The sequence below is a fragment of the Odocoileus virginianus genome, chromosome 24 (assembly GCF_023699985.2).
Source record: "Odocoileus virginianus isolate 20LAN1187 ecotype Illinois chromosome 24, Ovbor_1.2, whole genome shotgun sequence".
NCBI classification, from domain to species: Eukaryota; Metazoa; Chordata; class Mammalia; order Artiodactyla; family Cervidae; genus Odocoileus; species Odocoileus virginianus.
Window position 1 is genome coordinate 918502 of NC_069697.1, and position 18206 is coordinate 936707.

Consider the following 18206-nt stretch of genomic DNA (forward strand, 5'->3'; position numbering starts at 1 on the left):
TGTTCGGCCGTCACTTCCTGCTGCACGCCGGAAACAAGGCTCCCAATTCACGCGATAATAATTAGGAGAGCGCGATGCTCCCTGGGAGTTGTAGTCTTTTTTATTGCCGCTCGCTTTGAGGTTTTCCTTCCAGTCTGAGGCTCGTAGCTATTCCTGACTGGTCTTTGGGGGTTTGGGGTGCGTGGCGGCGTAGGCGGGCCTGTTTTTAATCCCGGCCTCAAGAGAGTTTCATAGTAATAGGGGGGATAGGAGGGCACACCTCATCTAATTGCTCGGTGACCCGCAGCTAAAGAGACGCTGTAGTCCCACTCCCTTTCCGGAGCCGGGGAGAGGGCGGGTTGCGTCCGCCATGTTGGTGAAGGCAAACGAGGGCGACTGGAGCTCCAGGACCGTCGGCTTTGCTGGCTCTAGTCCGCCATATTAATAAAGAGAAAGGGCAGGTTGACCCCTCCCGCCCCCCACCCGCCACACACACACACACACACACTTACACACGCGCGCGCGCGCACACACACACACACACACACACACACACACCCCTTCTTCCCAGCCATCTCTGGCAACTCAGCTCAGTGGGCCCTTCCCCAGCCTCTTTTGCCTAGGGTCCACCCGAAGGAAACGTAGCATCCCGCGCCTCAAATCAGGCTTAAGACAGCGCCGAATGAGGTGGAAAGGGAAATGCCGACCAATTGCGCCGCGGCGGGCTGTGCTACTACCTACAACAAGCACATTAACATCAGCTTCCACAGGTAACCTGGGCAGGGAGTGGGGCTGACGGGAACGGGAGTTCCTAGACGGTATCACTTGTGTGAAAAGAACAAGAGGATTCTACCAGTTCTGACTTAGCTATTGGGTAGCAGGGACGCGTCGTTTTTGCGTTTTATGTTTCTCACATCTGTCCAGTTTTTCTCTCCCTTCGGGGAAGGTTTACTCAAGTTCTGTACAGTGATTAGTCCTTCTCTAGAAAGTGACGGGAGGATACCTTAATTTTCTGCTCTTTTTATTTCCTGTGTATTCGACCAGGTCTTGATGTTAATGACGCCATGAGAGGAAGCGAGATCTTCCTTTTCAAGTCAGCAATCACCTAAAAAGCCGACTACGTTCCTGTTACATAGTCAGTTCTCACTAGCTATATTGACATGGGAAGCGTTTAAGATTTCTGATAGTCACAGGCAGTAACTGCGGAGGAATTGTCATTAATAGCAGTAGAATTAAGCTTTGTGAATGAAAATGGAAAAGATAAGCTTTCTATTATTACTGGAACAGAGTAGTATACAAAGAACCCAGGTTACATTCTTCGTTCATTTGCTGAAGCGCAGTCAAAATTCTTTAGTTCTGTCAAACCATAACTCTGGAAAGCACGTTGAATACTGCATGAAATAATGACTTGGTAACATTTGCCTTCTCTGCAAGTGCCTGCCATCTGCTTGAAGAAAAGAAATATTCAAAAACAAAAGAAGCATTCAAGAAGTTAAGTGCAAACAGTTCTTCATTTACATAGTTTGCAACTTAATAAGATCTTAGAATTGAGAAAATTATATCCTTGACCTTCCTTCCCACCTCATTATGACTAAATGTACCCCCTATTAAAAGTTGCCACTTAAAATCCTTGTGGTGTTTATGTTTTTCATGTATGTCATGCAAATGTAGTGCTTTATTCATTGATCCATCTAATGTATTAAAAAGCAGAGATATTACTTTGCCAATAAAAGTACCTATAGTCAAAGCTATGGTTTTTCCAGTAGTCATGTATGGTTGTGAGAGTTGGACTATAAAGAAGCCTGAGCGCTGAAGAATTGATGCTTTTGAACTGTTGGAGCATCAGTGCACTGAAGAAGACTCTTGAGAGTTCCTTGGACTGCAAGATCAAACCAATCAATCCTAAAGGAAATCAGTCCTGAATATTCATTGGAAGGACTAATGATGAAGCTGAAGCGCCAATACTTTGGTCACCTGATGCAAAGCACAGATTCACTGAAAAAGACCCTGATGCTGGGAAAGACTGAGGCAGGAAGAGAAGGGGAGGACAGAGAATGAGATGGTTGGACGGCATCACCAACCCCATGGACATGAGTTTGAGCGAGCTTGGGAAGTTGGTGATAGACAGGGAAGCCCAGCATGCTGCAGTCCATGGTAGCACCACGGGGTTGCAAAAAGTCAGACACAACTGAGTGACCGAACTGAACTGAATGTGTCCCAAGCTCTTAGCACCTGACATGGTGCTAAGGATCCAGAAGATTCTTAACCTTCCTGGACTTGGAATGAGAAAGACAAACATAAATAATTATGGTTAAATGCCACAGAAGAGACTTTCAGGGAGTCCTAACTTAGCATTGGAAAGTCCAATAACACTTCTCAAAGGATGTGAAATGTCAAATGAGACCAAAAGATGACATAAATCTGGTCCTGTACAATACTTTTAAGGGTATTCTATTTTATCCAGTGAGTTCTTGAGTAGCTATGGAAGGCTTACAAAGAATGAAGTGATTAGATTTCCATACTAAAAAGTCCTCAGGCTGCAGTGTGGAGAATTAGAGTGTTACCTAAAGTGCTGGTTAAGCATCATCATGAGATGAATTTGCTGAGAAAGGAGCTTATTACAGAATGTTAGCATACCTACTATTTCACAGGGAAATCCTGATGCAGCTCAGTGGAACTAAACAATGTACTTCTGATGCTGACATGATCAGCACTAAATTGATAGAGAAAAAAGTTAGGACCCTGTAATAAAATAAGGGAGACTCCACCCAGTGGCCTAGAGTAGAGTGGAACTGAGAGTAGGGACGGGAAGAAGTGGACAGATTTGAGAAATGTTTGAGGAGAAACTACTGTATATGGCAATTTGATTTGGAAGATGAGGAAGAGGGTGGAGTCAAGGCACCAACAATGAATGTTTAGGAGATGTGTGGTGGTACTCTAACATATGTACCTCCTTTCCATGTTTGACCATTTGCTTGCTATGAAATTAACATACTCATGTGTAACCTTAGAAGTTTAGGCCTTAAGATAGCATTATTCATAATAAAATTAATTCCTATTTCATAATTAACATTTAATTCACTCCTTTCCTAGGACATTGGTAGACTTCTTTATCCCCATATACAACTTACATTGCCTAAACTTACTGTCCCCATTTTTCTTCTCTCTTCCTCAGCCCATTCCAGACTGTCTCCCCAGTAATCTTTTGAAACTGTTCTTGCTAACATGAATTGTCACTCCTACATCTTTTTTCATGGCTTGTGATCATTTCCTCCCTGAAATACTCTCTACTTTGAATAATTTGACACTTAATTTTTTGATTTTCATCTTACTTCCTTGGCCTAACTTCAGTCTCCTCCACTACTCTACCACCTAGCCCATTCTTATCAAAAGGATTGCAGCTGTTCCTGCGGTCTTGATTAACATTTATTTGTTGATGCCTCCTAAGTCAGTATTTCTAGTCCAAATCTTCAGTGGGTTGTAGACCTTTAGATGAAGTGTCTCAATTATTTCCCCGTCTCTTCAGTTCCTCACATTCAGTATACTAAAGCTGTACCCTTGAACTTGTCGTTTCCTCAAAACTACATTTCCCATATTCCCTTTCTCATAAAAGGAAACACCAGCCACCCAGAAGCTGGGAGGTTATCCTCCCTTGACTTCTCACCATTCCCACTCGATTGAAGTATTAAAACAACTTCTTAACTGGTTCACTGCTTCCATTCATGTCCTTCTAACTGCTCTTTTATAGTAAATGGTGTGTTGCTAAATGTTTGACAACAGGATCTCCGGGGAAGGGTGAAAGCCCTGATTTGTAGTGTTTGTCCAATTTGCAGGATATAAATACTCCAACCATAACTGGTTTTAAGCTACCAACATGATATCACTGATCATGGAGTTGGGAAGAAATGTACACTACTGCTCTATTCTGTATCATTTATTTCATACAGGTTTCATACATGTAAGTAACCTTAAGAGTGTAGACAATAGTAAAATAACTAGGTGGTGGGTTTTTAATATATATTACCTTTGTTTTTAATCTACTTAAATGCAAACTTACATAATTTTTAATCATGGCTGTGTTTAACAACTAGTTAAAACATTTTCTGTTAACAGTCACCCCTAAATTGGGCTCTTGATGACTTACCAATGCCATTTTGGATAAAGTTCAAAATCACTCTTTATCTTAGCAGGCCCTCCATCATCGTTTCATGTCATAACACTTTCCTATTCCCATGATACTCTAACATTCTTCACTACTACCATTTCCCTAGCTAATTCCCATACTCTCTTAAGGTCTCTTGATGAGATTAGCTCTTCCTATTATGGTTCCATGCAATCCTGTACTTACTCTTTTATAAGTTCATATAATTACACTTGTAATTACATTTGTAATATTGAGTTGGCCCCAAAAGTTCATTCAGGTTTTTCCATATTGGAAAAACTATGCACTGGGTTGGGTTTCCCTGGTGGCCCAGATGGTAAAGAGACTGCCTGCAGTGCAAGAGGCTTGGGTTCGATCCCTTGGTTGGGAAGACTCCCTGAAGAAGGGAATGGCAACCCACTCCAGTATTCTTGCCTGGAGAATTCCCTGGACGGAGGACCCTGGATAGCTGTAGTCTATGAGGTTGCAGAGTCGGGCAGGACTGAGTGACTAACACACAGACACAAACACACACACATTTACTCACATTGTCTCATTTAATTCCTAGAACCACACTAGGTACCGTTATTACTCAACTTTATGGGTGATAAAACCGAGGCCTAAAAAGGTTAAACAACATCCTTAAAGTCACCCAGCTATTATGTGAAGGATCCAGGATTGATACCTGGTTTGATTCCAGAAAAACTGTTCTCAGCCACTCTTTTCTGCTCCATCAAATTATTTGGTTCTCTACCTTCCTCATTACAGTATACCCTCAAAGAAGAAGGACATCATAAAGGTAGGTCAGTTTTATTTACCACCATGTCTCCAGTGCCTAGGACAGTGCTTGGAATGTTAGAGACATTCAGTTATTTATTAAAGACCCAAGCAAAGTAGCACTGTGTAAAATACTGAGTGATTTTCCAAAACATCTAATGTTTCTGAAAGCCTGCTTCTATTTTTGTGTAGGCAAGAATATATTCATCTATTAACACTACTTCACTTATTTAAAGCTAATATTTACAGGATTTATTATTACTTAAACTCAGCTTACAGGCAGCTTCACTCACCCTTTGGATTTGCTGGGAAAAATCCAAACAACATGTGAAAAACATAATTAAGGTTAATCTTTATAAAACATCCAAAATCAAATATAAAATTGTTGATTATTCTTAATTTATTTCAACACAGATAATCTGAAGATTATTTAGTAATGCCAAACTAACTCCACTAGTTTGTATATTCGTTGATTCACTCAGAAAAGTTCATTCAATGCTTACTTTACAGGATAAAGTAGTGAAATAAACAGCTTCTAATCAGGAGAAACCTGTGATCTAGTGGTGGAGATAGAAAAGTAAACAATTAGAATACAGTTATATTCGTGCTATATGATACAGGAACATGTAACCGAGTCTTCTGATCATGAAAAACTTGTTAAGAAAATGGGATTCCTAAACTGAGTATAAAAAGAAGTAGAATTTGATGAAGCTAAGGTCCAGTTGGAGGCATTGATTTCATTATTTAAAAAAAAGCTAAAGAGGGGTGTGAAAAATAATATCTGACAGTCTTCATATGTCTGAAGAGTCTTATACAAATGCTTAAACAATAGTACTGATAATACTTATTTTATTCTGAGCCTTTATTGAGGGCCCAACAAGAAGTGTGCTTATGAATTAACAGCTTAATTTTTAGCTCAGTCCTCAGGAGAATTTTCAAGTCATTAAATATTGGAACAGAGCTTTGAAGTGAGAATACATTATTGTTAAGAAGTGAGAGCTAGCAGAGTAGATTAATTCTCCCATCAGAAGTGTCTAGTGGTGCTCACTTCGGCAGCACATATACTAAAATTGGAATGATACAGAGAAGATTAGCATGGCCCCCACGCAAGGATGACATGCAAATTCATGAAGCATTCCTTATTTTTTAAGGCATATATATGGAATTTAGAAAGATGGTAACGATAACCCTGTATGCAAGACAGCAAAAGAGACACAGATGTATTGAACAGTCTTTTGGACTCTGTGGGAGAGGGCGAGGGCGGGATGATATGGGAGAATGGCATTGAAACATGTAAATTATCATATGTGAAATGAATCGCCAGCCTAGGTTTGATGCATGAGACAGGGTGCTCAGGGCTGGTGCACTGGGATGACCCAGAGGGATGGGATGGGGAGGGAGGTGGGGGGGGGGTTCAGGATGAGGAACACATGGACACCCATGGAGGATTCAAGTCAATGTATGGCAAAATGAATACAATATTGTAAAGTAAAATTAATTAGTTAATTTTAAAAAAAGACGAAGTGTCTAGTGAAATAGGGAAAAAGTACCTTATGAAAACATAGAAACTGTAGAGTGATAAGTGTTGTCTTCAGATTAGGGTGTATTTGAGGTTGTGGGGAATGGGGACATGAGACAGCAGGTGTATAAGTAAACCTGGGCTTTCATCTCTGTGCCCCTCCCTGCTGGTAATTTGAGCAACTCTACTATATCTAATATAGCCAAAGCTGTTCCTAGTGAATCTTCAGCTGGGGGCTTCAGGGCCACAGGGTCTTCTAACATAAATTTAATGGTTCTTTTTAGGCAATGAGTTCATAATTCATACTTTAAGATAGTCAAACTAAAGAGTTCAAACTTACTGCATGTAAATGTTGATTCTTCTATTTCCAAGTCAGTAAACACTTTCAGGGGCTTCTCTGAAAGCTCAGGAAAGCTGAGGAATCTGCCTGCTATACAGGAGACCGTGGTTCTATCCCTGGGTCAGGAAGATCCGCTGGAGAAGGGATAAGCCACCCACTCCAGTATTCTTGGGCTTCCCTGGTGGCTCAGCTGGTGAAGAATCCACCTGCAGTGCAGGAGACCTGGGTTCCGTCCCTGGGTTGGGAAGATCCCCTGGAGCAGGGAACAGCCACCCACTCCAGTATTCTGGCCTGGAGAATTCCATGGACTCCGTAGTCGATGCGGTGGCAAAGAGTGGGACACAACCAAGTAACTTTCACTTCACAGCACAGCTACCATCAGAATTTTTAGAAGTCCCTTATATTTTTCTCTTCCTTAGCAGCTGTACACTGGGTGATATCACTGTATTTTATATTTGAAATAAATATAAAAGGAAAAACATTCCAGCTGGCTTGTCATCAGCGTTTTACTTCTTGTAGTAATTATGCTTTCAACTGTACTACATAGCTTAAGAGTTCATTTTTCAAAAATACATGCAGTTTAACTTCATGGAAGTAGTATAGTATAGTATTAATTTATATGTTCTATATTTATAGTAAATAAGCACATTTTTGTTGAGTCCCAACTATTTGCAAGGCAATACCTAAGTGGTAAAGATAGATTAAAAGATATAATGATCCGTGTCCTCAAGAAACTTACCATCTTTCATTTCACTGGAAATTTTTTTAAAAGAAAAATTAAAAAGCATGTGGTAAGTATCATAATGAACACAGAGGAAGGAATACCAGAATCTGTCTTGATAAAATTTAATTTGTGGATTATCTGAGTTGTCTTGACCATGTATATCAACAGCAGATCAAATCATTGTGAAATTATTCCTGCTTACAGTGGTTCCACATAAATTTGATATAGATCAATTTAGTCTCATTTTTTCTCTTTATTAATTTTTAAGAACTTATAAAGATGAACATGAATTGGTTTCTGTTCCAGTGTTTGGATATTATAAATTTTTAATTTGTTATGTGAATGGAAGACATTTTAAACTGTCACTTTTCAAAATTTCTTTTGACTATTTAGTGCAACCAGAAGTGTGATAGTTGGAATTTGAGTTGCCCCCCGTTTTTTTTTAAGGTTTCCTTTGGATCCTAAAAGAAGAAAAGAATGGGTTCGCCTGGTTAGGCGCAAAAATTTTGTGCCAGGAAAACATACTTTTCTTTGTTCAAAGCACTTTGAAGCTTCCTGTTTTGACCTAACAGGACAAACTAGACGACTTAAAATGGATGCTGTTCCAACCATTTTTGATTTTTGTACCCAAATAAAGTCTATGGTAGGTAATGCTACTTTTCTTTAACTCCATTTTTACCATTTTTAGAATCCATCCCTTTTTGTTTGTAAAATGGAATGATTCAGAATATACTGAAATTAATATATAATACTGTACCTCAAGGAAGTTGGAAAATTGCAGTAAAGATGCAGGCTAGAATTAGTGCTCAGATCTCCTGATTCTATTATTCTTTCCCCAATCCAAACTGTTTTATCATATTGGAATTCTACATTATTGTTAATTATTATCAATAACTGACCCATTGGTTAAACTGAAAAATCTTAATGAAACCTCTAGCATCATTCTGCCCTGGTTTTAGGATAACATACAAATAATGTGTGATAAGTGCTTTCACGGCAGCATACCCAAAGAATACCAGATTAGATCAAAGAATATAAGGTCAGAGGGAGGCGTAACAGAAAACTTCATAGAACTCCGGAGTTTAGGCCGGTTTTGAGGCTGGAGTTTGGAACTTAGGGGAGAGTTCTTGACCTTGCACAGGGCAGCTGCGTAGTACAATGAGAACAAAAATGAATGAGTGAGGGATGAGTGGAAAACAAGTATTAGCAAGTGATGTTTAAAAGGAAGGAGAAATTTAAGGTATAGTATGAATGTATTAAAGCAATGTTTTATCTACTCAAGGAAGATCTAATCAGAAAGGGAAAAACTAGCTGTGAAAGAAGGGTCACTGAAATGTTAAGGGGTAAAACGAACAAAAAAAAATGTAAAAAATTTAGCTTTGAAAAAGAGGACAGACATTTTTTGCTCTGAGAGAGGAAAAAAACCACTGCTTTTCTTGAGTTATTTTTGACAGGTAAATTTGCAAATCTGTGTGGTTAATATCTGAATGGGAGAGAAGAGAGAGGAGAGTGTGGTAAACTAATTATTAATATTAACATCACAGATATTAGAAAAGCTCCAAGATGGCAAGCATTTTACTTCTGAATCCTCAGAACCTCAAATAGTGCCTGGTACATAGTACACACTCATATGTTTGTTGAATTTGAAGTATACCTTGGTTTTGACACTTTGATCATTTATTCTTTCAACAAATATTTACTAAGCTTTGCATATGTCGAAATCCAAGTTAGATGCTGGGAATATAAAGATCAAAAAGGAGCCCCTGCCAATTCCTCTAGGCAGAAAGAATGCCAGTTTTAGATTTCATGAGGATAGGAACCATATTTATCTTACTTGTTCACTGTTGTGTTGTTTCAATAAATGTTTGTTGAATGAATGAAAGACACAAGCTTATGAAATTAATGAGATAGTCTGGGAAATAAAAGTTTTAATATTTTTGGAATGAAAATTAAGATGGTGAATGGCAGAATGGGGTGAGATCCTAAATGATATAATATGCCATGTAAAGATTTTTTTTTTGTTCTTTAGAAAATAGGGAGGCAAAGAAGAATGTAGCCAGTATTAAAATATCAAATCTATTAGAAAATTATTCTAATGGCAGAAAATAGATTCAGTTCAGTTCAGTTCAGTCACTGAGTCATGTCTGACTCTTTCCGAACCCATGAACCGCAGCATGCCAGGCCTCTCTGTCCATCACCAACTCCTGGAGTCCACCCAAACCCATGTCCATTGAGTCTGTGATGCCGTCCAACCATCTCATCTTCTGTCGTCCCTTTCTCCTCCTGCCCTCAATCTTTCCCAGCATCAGGGTCTTTCCAAATGAATCAGCTCTTCACATCAGGTGGCCAAAGTATTGGAGTTTCAGCTTCAACGTCAGCCCTTACAATGAACACTCAGGACTGGTCTCCCTTAGGATGGACTGGTTGGATCTCCTTGCAGTCCAAGAGACTCTCAAGAGTCTTCTCCAACACCACAGTTCAAAAGCATCAATTCTTCGGCACTCAGCTTTCTTTAGAGTCCAACTCTCACATCCATACATGGCTACTGGAAAAACCATAGCCTTGACTAGATGGACCTTTGTTGGCAAAGTAATGTCTCTGCTTTGTAATATGCTGTCTAGGTTGGTCCTAGCTTTTCTTCCAAGGAGTAAACGTCTTTTAATTTCGTGGCTACAGTCACCATCTGCAGTGACTTTGGAGCCCAAAAAATAAAGTCTGCCATTGTTTCCACTGTTTCCCCATCTATTTGCCATGAAGTGATGGGACTGGATGCCATGATCTTAGTTTTCTGAATGTTGAGCTTTAAGCCAACTTTTTCATTCTCCTCGTTCACTTTTATTAAGAGGCTCTTTAGTTCTTCACTTTCTGCCATAATGGTGGTATCTTCTTTATATCTGAGGTTATTGATATTTCTCCCAGCAATCTTGATTCCAGCTTGTGCTTTGTCCAGCCCAGCCTTTCTTATGATGTACTCTGCATAGAACTTATATAGGCAGGGTGACAATATACAGCCTTGATGTACTCCTTTTCCTATTTGGAACCAGTCTGTTGTTCCATGTCCAGTTCAAACTGTTGCTTCCTGACCTGTATACAGGTTTCTCAAGAGGCAGGTCAGGTGGTCTGGTATACCCATCTCTTTCAGAATTTTCCACAGTTTATTGTGATCCACACAGTCAAAGGCTTTGGCATAGTCAATAAAGCAGAAATAAATGTTTTTCTGGAACTCTCTAGCATTTTTGATGATCCAGCAGATGTTGGCAATTTGATATCAGGTTCCTCTGACTTTTCTAAATCCAGCTTGAATATCTGGATGTTCACAGTTCACGTATTGCTGAAGCCTGGCTTGGAGAATTTTGAGCATTACTTTACTAGTGTGTGAGATGAGTGCAATTGTGTGGTAGTTTGAGCATTCTTTGGCATTGCCTTTCTTTGGAATTGGAATGAAAACTGACCTTTTCCAGTCCTGTGGCCACTGCTGAGTTTTCCTTTTGCTGACATATTGAGTGCAGCACATTTATAGCATCATCTTTTAGGATTTGAAATAGCTCAACTGGAATGCCATTACGTCCACTAGCTTTGTTCGTAGTGATGCTTCCTAAGGCCCACTTGACTTCGCATTCCATGATGTCTGGCTCTAGGTGAGTGATCACACCATATTTGTGATTATCTGGGTCGTGAAGATCTTTTTTGTACAGTTCTTCTGTGTATTCTTGCCACCTCTTCTTAATATCTTCTGCTTCTGTTAGGTCCATACAATTTCTGTCCTTTATTGAGCCCATCTTTGCATGAAATGTTCCCTTGGTATCTCTAATTTGCTTGAAGAGATCTCGAGACTTTCCCATTCTATTGTTTTCCTCTATTTCTTTGCATTGATTGCTGAGGAAGGCGTTCTTATCTCTCCTTGCTATTCTTTGGAACTCTGCATTCAAATGGGAATATCTTTCCTTTTCTCCTTTGCCTTTCGCTTCTCTTCTTTTCACGCTATTTGTAAGGCCTCTTCAGACAGCCATTTTGCTTTTTTGCATTTCTTTTTCTTGGGGATGGTCTTGATCATCAGTGTCACGAACCTCTGTCCATAGTTCTTCAGGCACCCTGTCTATGAGATCTAGTCCCTTAAATCTATTTCTCACTTCCACTGTATAGTCATAAGGGATTTGATTTAGGTCATATCTGAATGGTCTAGTGGTTTTTCCCACTTTCTTCAATTTAAGTCTGAATTTGGCAATAAGGAGTTCATGATCTGAGTCACAGTCAGCTCCTGGTCTTGTTTTTACTGACTGTATAGAGCTTTACCATCTTTGGCTGCAAAGAATATAATCAATCTGATTTCGGTGTTGACCATCTAGTGATGTCCATGTGTAGAGTCTTCTCTTGTGTTGTTGGAAGAGAGTGTTTGCTATGACCAGTGCATTCTCTTGGCAAAGCTTTGTTAGCCTTTTGCCCTGCTTCATTTTGTACTCTTAGGCCAAACTTGCCTATTACTCACGGTGTTTCTTGACTTCCTCCTTTTGCATTCCAGTCCCCTATAATGAAAAGGACATCTTTTTGCGGTGTTAGTTCTAAAAGGTCTTGTAGGTCTTCATAGAACCATTCAACTTCAGCTTCTTCAGCATTACTGGTCAGGGACATAGATTAGAGAGGATCAAAATGAGCCCAGAGATCAATAAAGTTTTTAATATATTCAAGCTAGACATGAATGATATGGGTCTGATGTGGGTAGTAGCATTAAGAATGATGGGGAGATCCTAAACGTCCTGATAGAAATATTTAGGAGTTAGAATTAATATGACTTGATGACTACCTGAATGAAAGAAATTAAAGGGGGAAAAGGGTCCTCAGGTTTCTTATCTGGACAGAAATTTTCTAACCAGATCTTAAATCCTTGATTGTAAGATATGACTGTGCATAATTAATAAGTAAACCTATTCAGGAGCTTGATTCTTGGAAATGTTTTTATTAAGTAGGATCACAGGTGTGAAATATTAATCAAATTGAGAGAATAGTATTTACTTTAAAAAGAGATCAAATCATTATCACAAATAAATGTCTAAATGCATTCTATATTGGTCTTGGTAAGAATATTGCAAATAAATTTTTTAAGTCTATAGAATCATATTCAGTAATTTGAAAGAAACCTGGGAAGTGCACTGTTTGGTTCCAAAAAGAGCAGTTTAAGTACTGTTATCCAAAATTGGACAGAATTTGCTTATTTGTGATATTCCATAATTTATGTTCATCCCTCTAATTTTATTCGGTTCAGAAACTCAAGTCAAGGAATCTTTTGAAGAAAAACAACAGTTGTGCACCAACCGGACCATCTAATTTAAAATCAAGCATTAGTAGTCAGCAAGTACTGCTTGAACACAGTTATGCCTTCAGGAATCCTATGGAAGCAAAAAAGAGGATAATTAAACTGGAAAAGGAGATAGCAAGCCTAAGAAGGAAAATGAAAACTTGCCTACAGAAAGAACGCAGAGCAACTCGAAGATGGATTAAAGCCGCGTGCTTGGTGAAGAATCTGGAAACAAATAACGTATTACCTAAGGGCACATCAGAACACATTTTACCAGCAGCCTTAAACAGTCTTCCTTTGGAAGATTTCAAGATTCTTGAACAAGATCAACAGGGTAAAACATTATCAGTTCTCTAAATCTGAAACAAACCAAGAGTACATTCATTTAGGATTTGTTACTCAAACTTCATTCTATTCACAGGTAAAAATATTTAAAGAAATTATTCCAAAATTGAGTAGTTAATAGAGTTTTACTTGAAGTAACAACATTACTGTGTAATTTATGAAGACTTGATTACAAAAAAAATGGAAAACTTTCTATGAAACATTTAAATGAGAATAGAAGTGCCTTATTGTGAGAATTATGTACTTAAAATTTTTGCTAGAAAATTGAATATTTGTAGACTGTTTTCTGTTTTTGTTTTTTTAACCTCTTTAAAGAACAGCCTATTACAAGTAATGTTTTTAATTTATATTATAAAAAGTTTTTTTCCAGTACCAAAGTTGGGATATTACATTCTAAGTAATTTGCCTAGTAGGGATTAACGGACATATAACAGTAAAACTGCTCAGTTTTTATTAATTAAATTATTGGCACTGTGATTGGGAAAAATTATAGGGAAAAGCCCCCTGAAATACAGGGCAAATTATTTTATTTAAACTTTCTATATCTTTTTATCAGTAAAATAAGCTAATCATGGCCTCCATCATAACAAAATTAGCTTTTGCAATACCTTGTAAAATACTTTGAAAATAGTATTTTCAAATGTGAATGAAGTACCTTTGGGTTATCCAAGGATCTCAGACTACTAAAAACTGGTAACTGGTTATATTCACCTTCTGAGAAAATATGCTATGAAATAACACAGAGATTGAGATCTAGCTTTTACTTTAATTGAACACAAAGATATATGTATACCACATTTTTCTCATAATAAAAATACTACATTTTCAGTTTCAAAGTTGATGCATTAATAGGCAAACATACTACAAAGTTTCATGTTAGAAATACTCCCTCTGTCTCTACATATATTGATACCAAAATTCTTAAGCTTTCTTTTTTTCCCATAAACCCATAATAGAATTGAACTATGGAAAAGTACTTACCAGATTGTATCTCCACAGCTTATAACTTAAAATGGAATCAATTTATCTTACATATCAGTTTGCTTTTTATCTCTTTTAGTAAGAGTAAAGTAGAGTAACCATACTGCATAAAGGAGATGAAGTGTAGATCTCTACAAAAATACATGTGTCTCTGATAAAGCTATACAGGTGCTAATTATTTTACAACAGAGAATATCAGAACTCTTCTTATAGTTTCCACTTGAATGATTAAAGGGTTTGCCTTATTTTGCCAGATAAATGTTTAGTAAGAACACTTCAAACAGATTTGGTCAAATCATATAAAAATTTATTAATGTACAGGCAGGTTAACCAGGCCTAACTTGAGTTTCTGACAACACCATATGAAAGTACCATATATATAATCACATATTACTGTAAATCTTTCCCATAAGGTAATGGCTCCTTGATGATAAAATTTTTACAACATTTGCTTAAATCCTAGCAACAGTCTTTTTACATTATTTGCACCGTTTCTTTTAATAAGGAGTGCCTCTCAAGCAACTAGAGTTACAAAAGCAATGGTAGGAAAGATCTCTTTTAGTTTTCATCAGGCACTTAAAGTAAATATTTAAGAAACTCCTTTTATGTATAGTGTAAACCTTATTAGTCATGTTATCTTTAATACTGGATGTCACTTCTTGGAATTGTCGTTTCATGTTTTCAACTGTCTTTATATGGTTTCAAACATAATCATCAACACTTACTGACCATTTCCATACTTCAAAATAAGTTGGGTAAATAATCATTTAAACATAAACTATGTTTTCCAAATATAAATCCTCATATGGTTCACCACCCCTCCCAATACAAAGCAAAACACCGATGCAGGCTGCTTCCCATGCACAATAGTACCTTGATATCTTAATATAACATTTTTTAAATCACAAAAATAAACCATTATAAAATACAACAGACTTTTGGCAAATTAACTTGACTTCATTATTATTTGAGAGCCCTGAATAAACTACCACTCAGTAAATTTTTTGCTGTTTTTTTTCCCCATGTCATTTTCATGTTACTGGTCTGATAACATGCTACAAACTCTGTCTGCATCCAATTATTTTAACATATAGCCATCTACCTTAAAACTACTTTCATTCATAGAGAAAATTAAAGGAATTTAGTTTTACTTTAAGAATTAAAGGAATCTTTTTAAATCCTGTTTTCAGTTTGTTGATAAATTTATCACTTAGCCCACATATCATGAAACTCATCGAAACTGTAGTGGCCCTTTGTCCTGTGCTGTGCACATGTACCCTGTTTTATGTCCATCATTCATGCTGCGTCTAGTAGGCACTAACCTTTACAGAGAACCGGCCAAAGGCTAGGAATTTGATATAAAGTTGAACATGACATGAATTTTCTGCCCTTAAGTTGCTCAAAGTCTTTTGAGAGAAACAAATATTATTTATAATAATAGGATAAATGCTATGAAAGAGATGTGTGTGAAGTGCTTTGGTAAATGCCATTAAATTGGAATTTAATAAGAATATATAAACTTTAGACCTTTTTATAATAGTTTTCTTTTGAAATAAATGGATTTCTTCTTATAATGACTTACCAAAGGAGATTTTGTAGAACTGGGTTTTAAGGTGAATTACATAGTATTTATTTAATGAATTTTAAGACTTTTTCTCCCTTTAAAATGAACACTGAACAAATTTGTTGTTTATGATATCTTGTTAAAAGGAAAACATAACAAAGTAAAATATTATATCAAAGCCAAGATTGGAGTTTATTTGATGTTTGATATTTTTACTAAACAACAAGTGCTACTGTCACAAATTTTTTTAAAAATAGTTTTAACTCAGAGTCTTAAAGTTAACAATGCATTGTGGCAAAAAAAAAAAAAAACCACAATGCACTATGGCAACAGTTAGTTCTCTTACTTGTTCTTTACAAACATTCTTTGTGGTAGGTGGTGGTATCTCCAATTTATAGATGAAGAAATCTTTGTTAATGTAATTATTCAGACATTTATAATGTATCTGGCCTCCAAATCCTATTCTCTGACCTCTACATTATAACCCTCTGTTAAATACATCATTAAAATAGGGCAGGTCATGTGTCTTAAAAAACAAAAAATATTGTGTGTATAAATATAGATAGATACATAGATATACAGTAAAGACAGTCTATGAAGTCATTGTTGATCTCTTCTAGGTAGACTTTATAATGTTGGGGGTTTTTTTAATTTCACTTCTCAATGTTGGAATACAGGTAAATTGTAATTTGGGTATAATAGAGAAAATGGTTCCTCTTTATGTCAGATTATGAGATTCTTTTGGTATTTAGACAGTTGAAAACTAAAAAATTAAGGAATTTATAATATATTAAACAGTTGCATATTGTTTTCAAAAAAAAAATGTATTCTGAGTATGTTGATACCAAAAGCTTTTCTAAGGAAATTACTGTCATGCCTATTATTTCTAAAATATGTACATAAACATTTCTGTGGAAATCCTCCCCTTAAATTGAACCCCTGAAATACTTTAATAAAAGTCCCTCTCCTTAAATTGAAGCAAACTGTAAGCAAAATAAAGATATGTAAAGCCTAGAAGAGGAATTATCATTTCATTTTATGGCTCAATTATATCTAAACATACATTATAATTTATTTGCACTGTTTTAAGTACTGGTTATATAATCTACACCAGAAATATGAAGGGCTATAAAAATTTATGTCTCTCCTGACAATAATTTGAGGCTCACACACAGATTGTAGATATACTTGAAGATGAAAGTCGCTCAGTCGTGTCCGACTCTTTGTGACCCCATGGACTGGAGCCTGCCAGGTTCCTCTGTCCATGGAATTCTCAAGGCAAGAATACTGGAGTGGGTAGCCATTCCCTTCTCCAGGGGACCTTCACAACCCAGGGATTGAACCCAAGTCTCCTGCGTTGCAGGCAGATTCTTTATTGTCGGAGTGACCAGGGAAGCCCATAGTTATGCTTACTACAGCATTATTTGCATAACAAGGAAATAAGATATTATTTTTTATGATTATTAAATATTATTTAGTACTTTAATTTTAAAAACACTATCTTAAACATTCACTAAAAGACATTAAGCAAACGATAATGAACATGATTCCTGTCCTCAAGTCTGTAGGGAAAAGAATATTCCATTTGTTTATTCCTGCCCTACCATCTCCCTATTGCCCTTTTACAGTAAGTTGAATCTAAAACAACATATCAGTCTTTAAGTAGCTGCCTACGCTTTTAAAATTTGTGCTCCAAAAGCTAAAAAAAAAAAACTTTGGGTTCAACTTCAAGAACACAGATATGTGCCTGTCTTTTTCTATTTAGTTATTTAAGTATTTCAGTTCAGTCAGTCGCTCAGTCATGTCCTACTCTTTGCAACCCCATGGACTGCAGCACACCAGGCCTCCCTGTCCATCACCAACTCCCAGAGTTTACTCAGACTCATGTCCATTGAGTTGGTGATGCCATCCAACCATCTCATTCTCTGTCTTCCCCTTCTCCTCCCACTTTCAATCTTTCCCAGCATCAAGGTCTTTTCAAATGAGTCAGCTCTTCACATCAGGTGACCAAAGTATTGGAGTTTCAGCTTCAACATCAGCCCTTCCAATGAATATTCAGGACTGATTTCCTTTAGGATGGACTGGTTGGATCTCCTCGCAGTCTAAGGGACTCTCAAGAGTCTTCTCCAACACCACAGTTCAAAAGCATCAATTCTTTGGTGCTTTAGAGTCCAACTCTCACATCCATACATGACTACTGGAAAAACCATAGCTTTGACTAGATGGACCTTTGTTGGCAAAGTAATGTCTCTGCTTTGTAATATGCTATCTAGGTTGGTCATAATTTTTCTTCCAAGGAGTAAGCATCTTTTAATTTCATGGCTGCAATCACCATCTGCAGTGATTTTGGAGCCCCCCAAAATAAAGTCTGTCACTGTTTCCGCTGTTTCCCTATCTGTTTGCCATGAAGTAATGGGCCCAGATGCCATGATCTTAGTTTTCTGAATGTTGAACTTTAAGCCAACTTTTTCACTCTCCTCTTTCACTTTCATCAAGAGGCTTTTTAAGTATTTCAGACCTTGTTATCTCAAAATCCTCCATTC

The 18206-nt window shown here is 37.3% G+C and overlaps 1 protein-coding gene and 1 non-coding gene across 2 annotated transcripts; both read left to right on the forward strand.

Moving 5' to 3' along the window:
• Positions 1-10: 10 nt before the first annotated feature.
• On the forward strand, positions 11-16680 carry THAP2 (THAP domain containing 2). The gene is made up of 3 exons (XM_020897481.2): positions 11-749; positions 7928-8123; positions 12741-16680. The coding sequence occupies exons 1-3, from the start codon at positions 679-681 to the stop codon at positions 13128-13130; spliced, it is 657 nt and encodes a 218-aa protein (XP_020753140.1). The 5' UTR covers positions 11-678; the 3' UTR covers positions 13131-16680.
• Positions 5938-6044, forward strand: LOC139030992 (U6 spliceosomal RNA). Its single transcript, XR_011483422.1, has one exon. It is a non-coding gene; the product is annotated as a U6 spliceosomal RNA (small nuclear RNA).
• Positions 16681-18206: the final 1526 nt, after the last annotated feature.

What these genes read in the sequence shown, in the direction of transcription:
- THAP2 (XM_020897481.2), top strand. Translation starts at nt 679, where the DNA reads ATGCCGACCAATTGCGCCGCGGCGGGCTGTGCTACTACCTACAACAAG. An exon ending in ATTAACATCAGCTTCCACAG is followed by an intron (nt 750 to 7,927) that starts GTAACCTGGGCA and finishes TTTTTTTTTAAG; the next exon opens with GTTTCCTTTGGATCCTAAAA. An exon ending in GTACCCAAATAAAGTCTATG is followed by an intron (nt 8,124 to 12,740) that starts GTAGGTAATGCT and finishes TATTCGGTTCAG; the next exon opens with AAACTCAAGTCAAGGAATCT.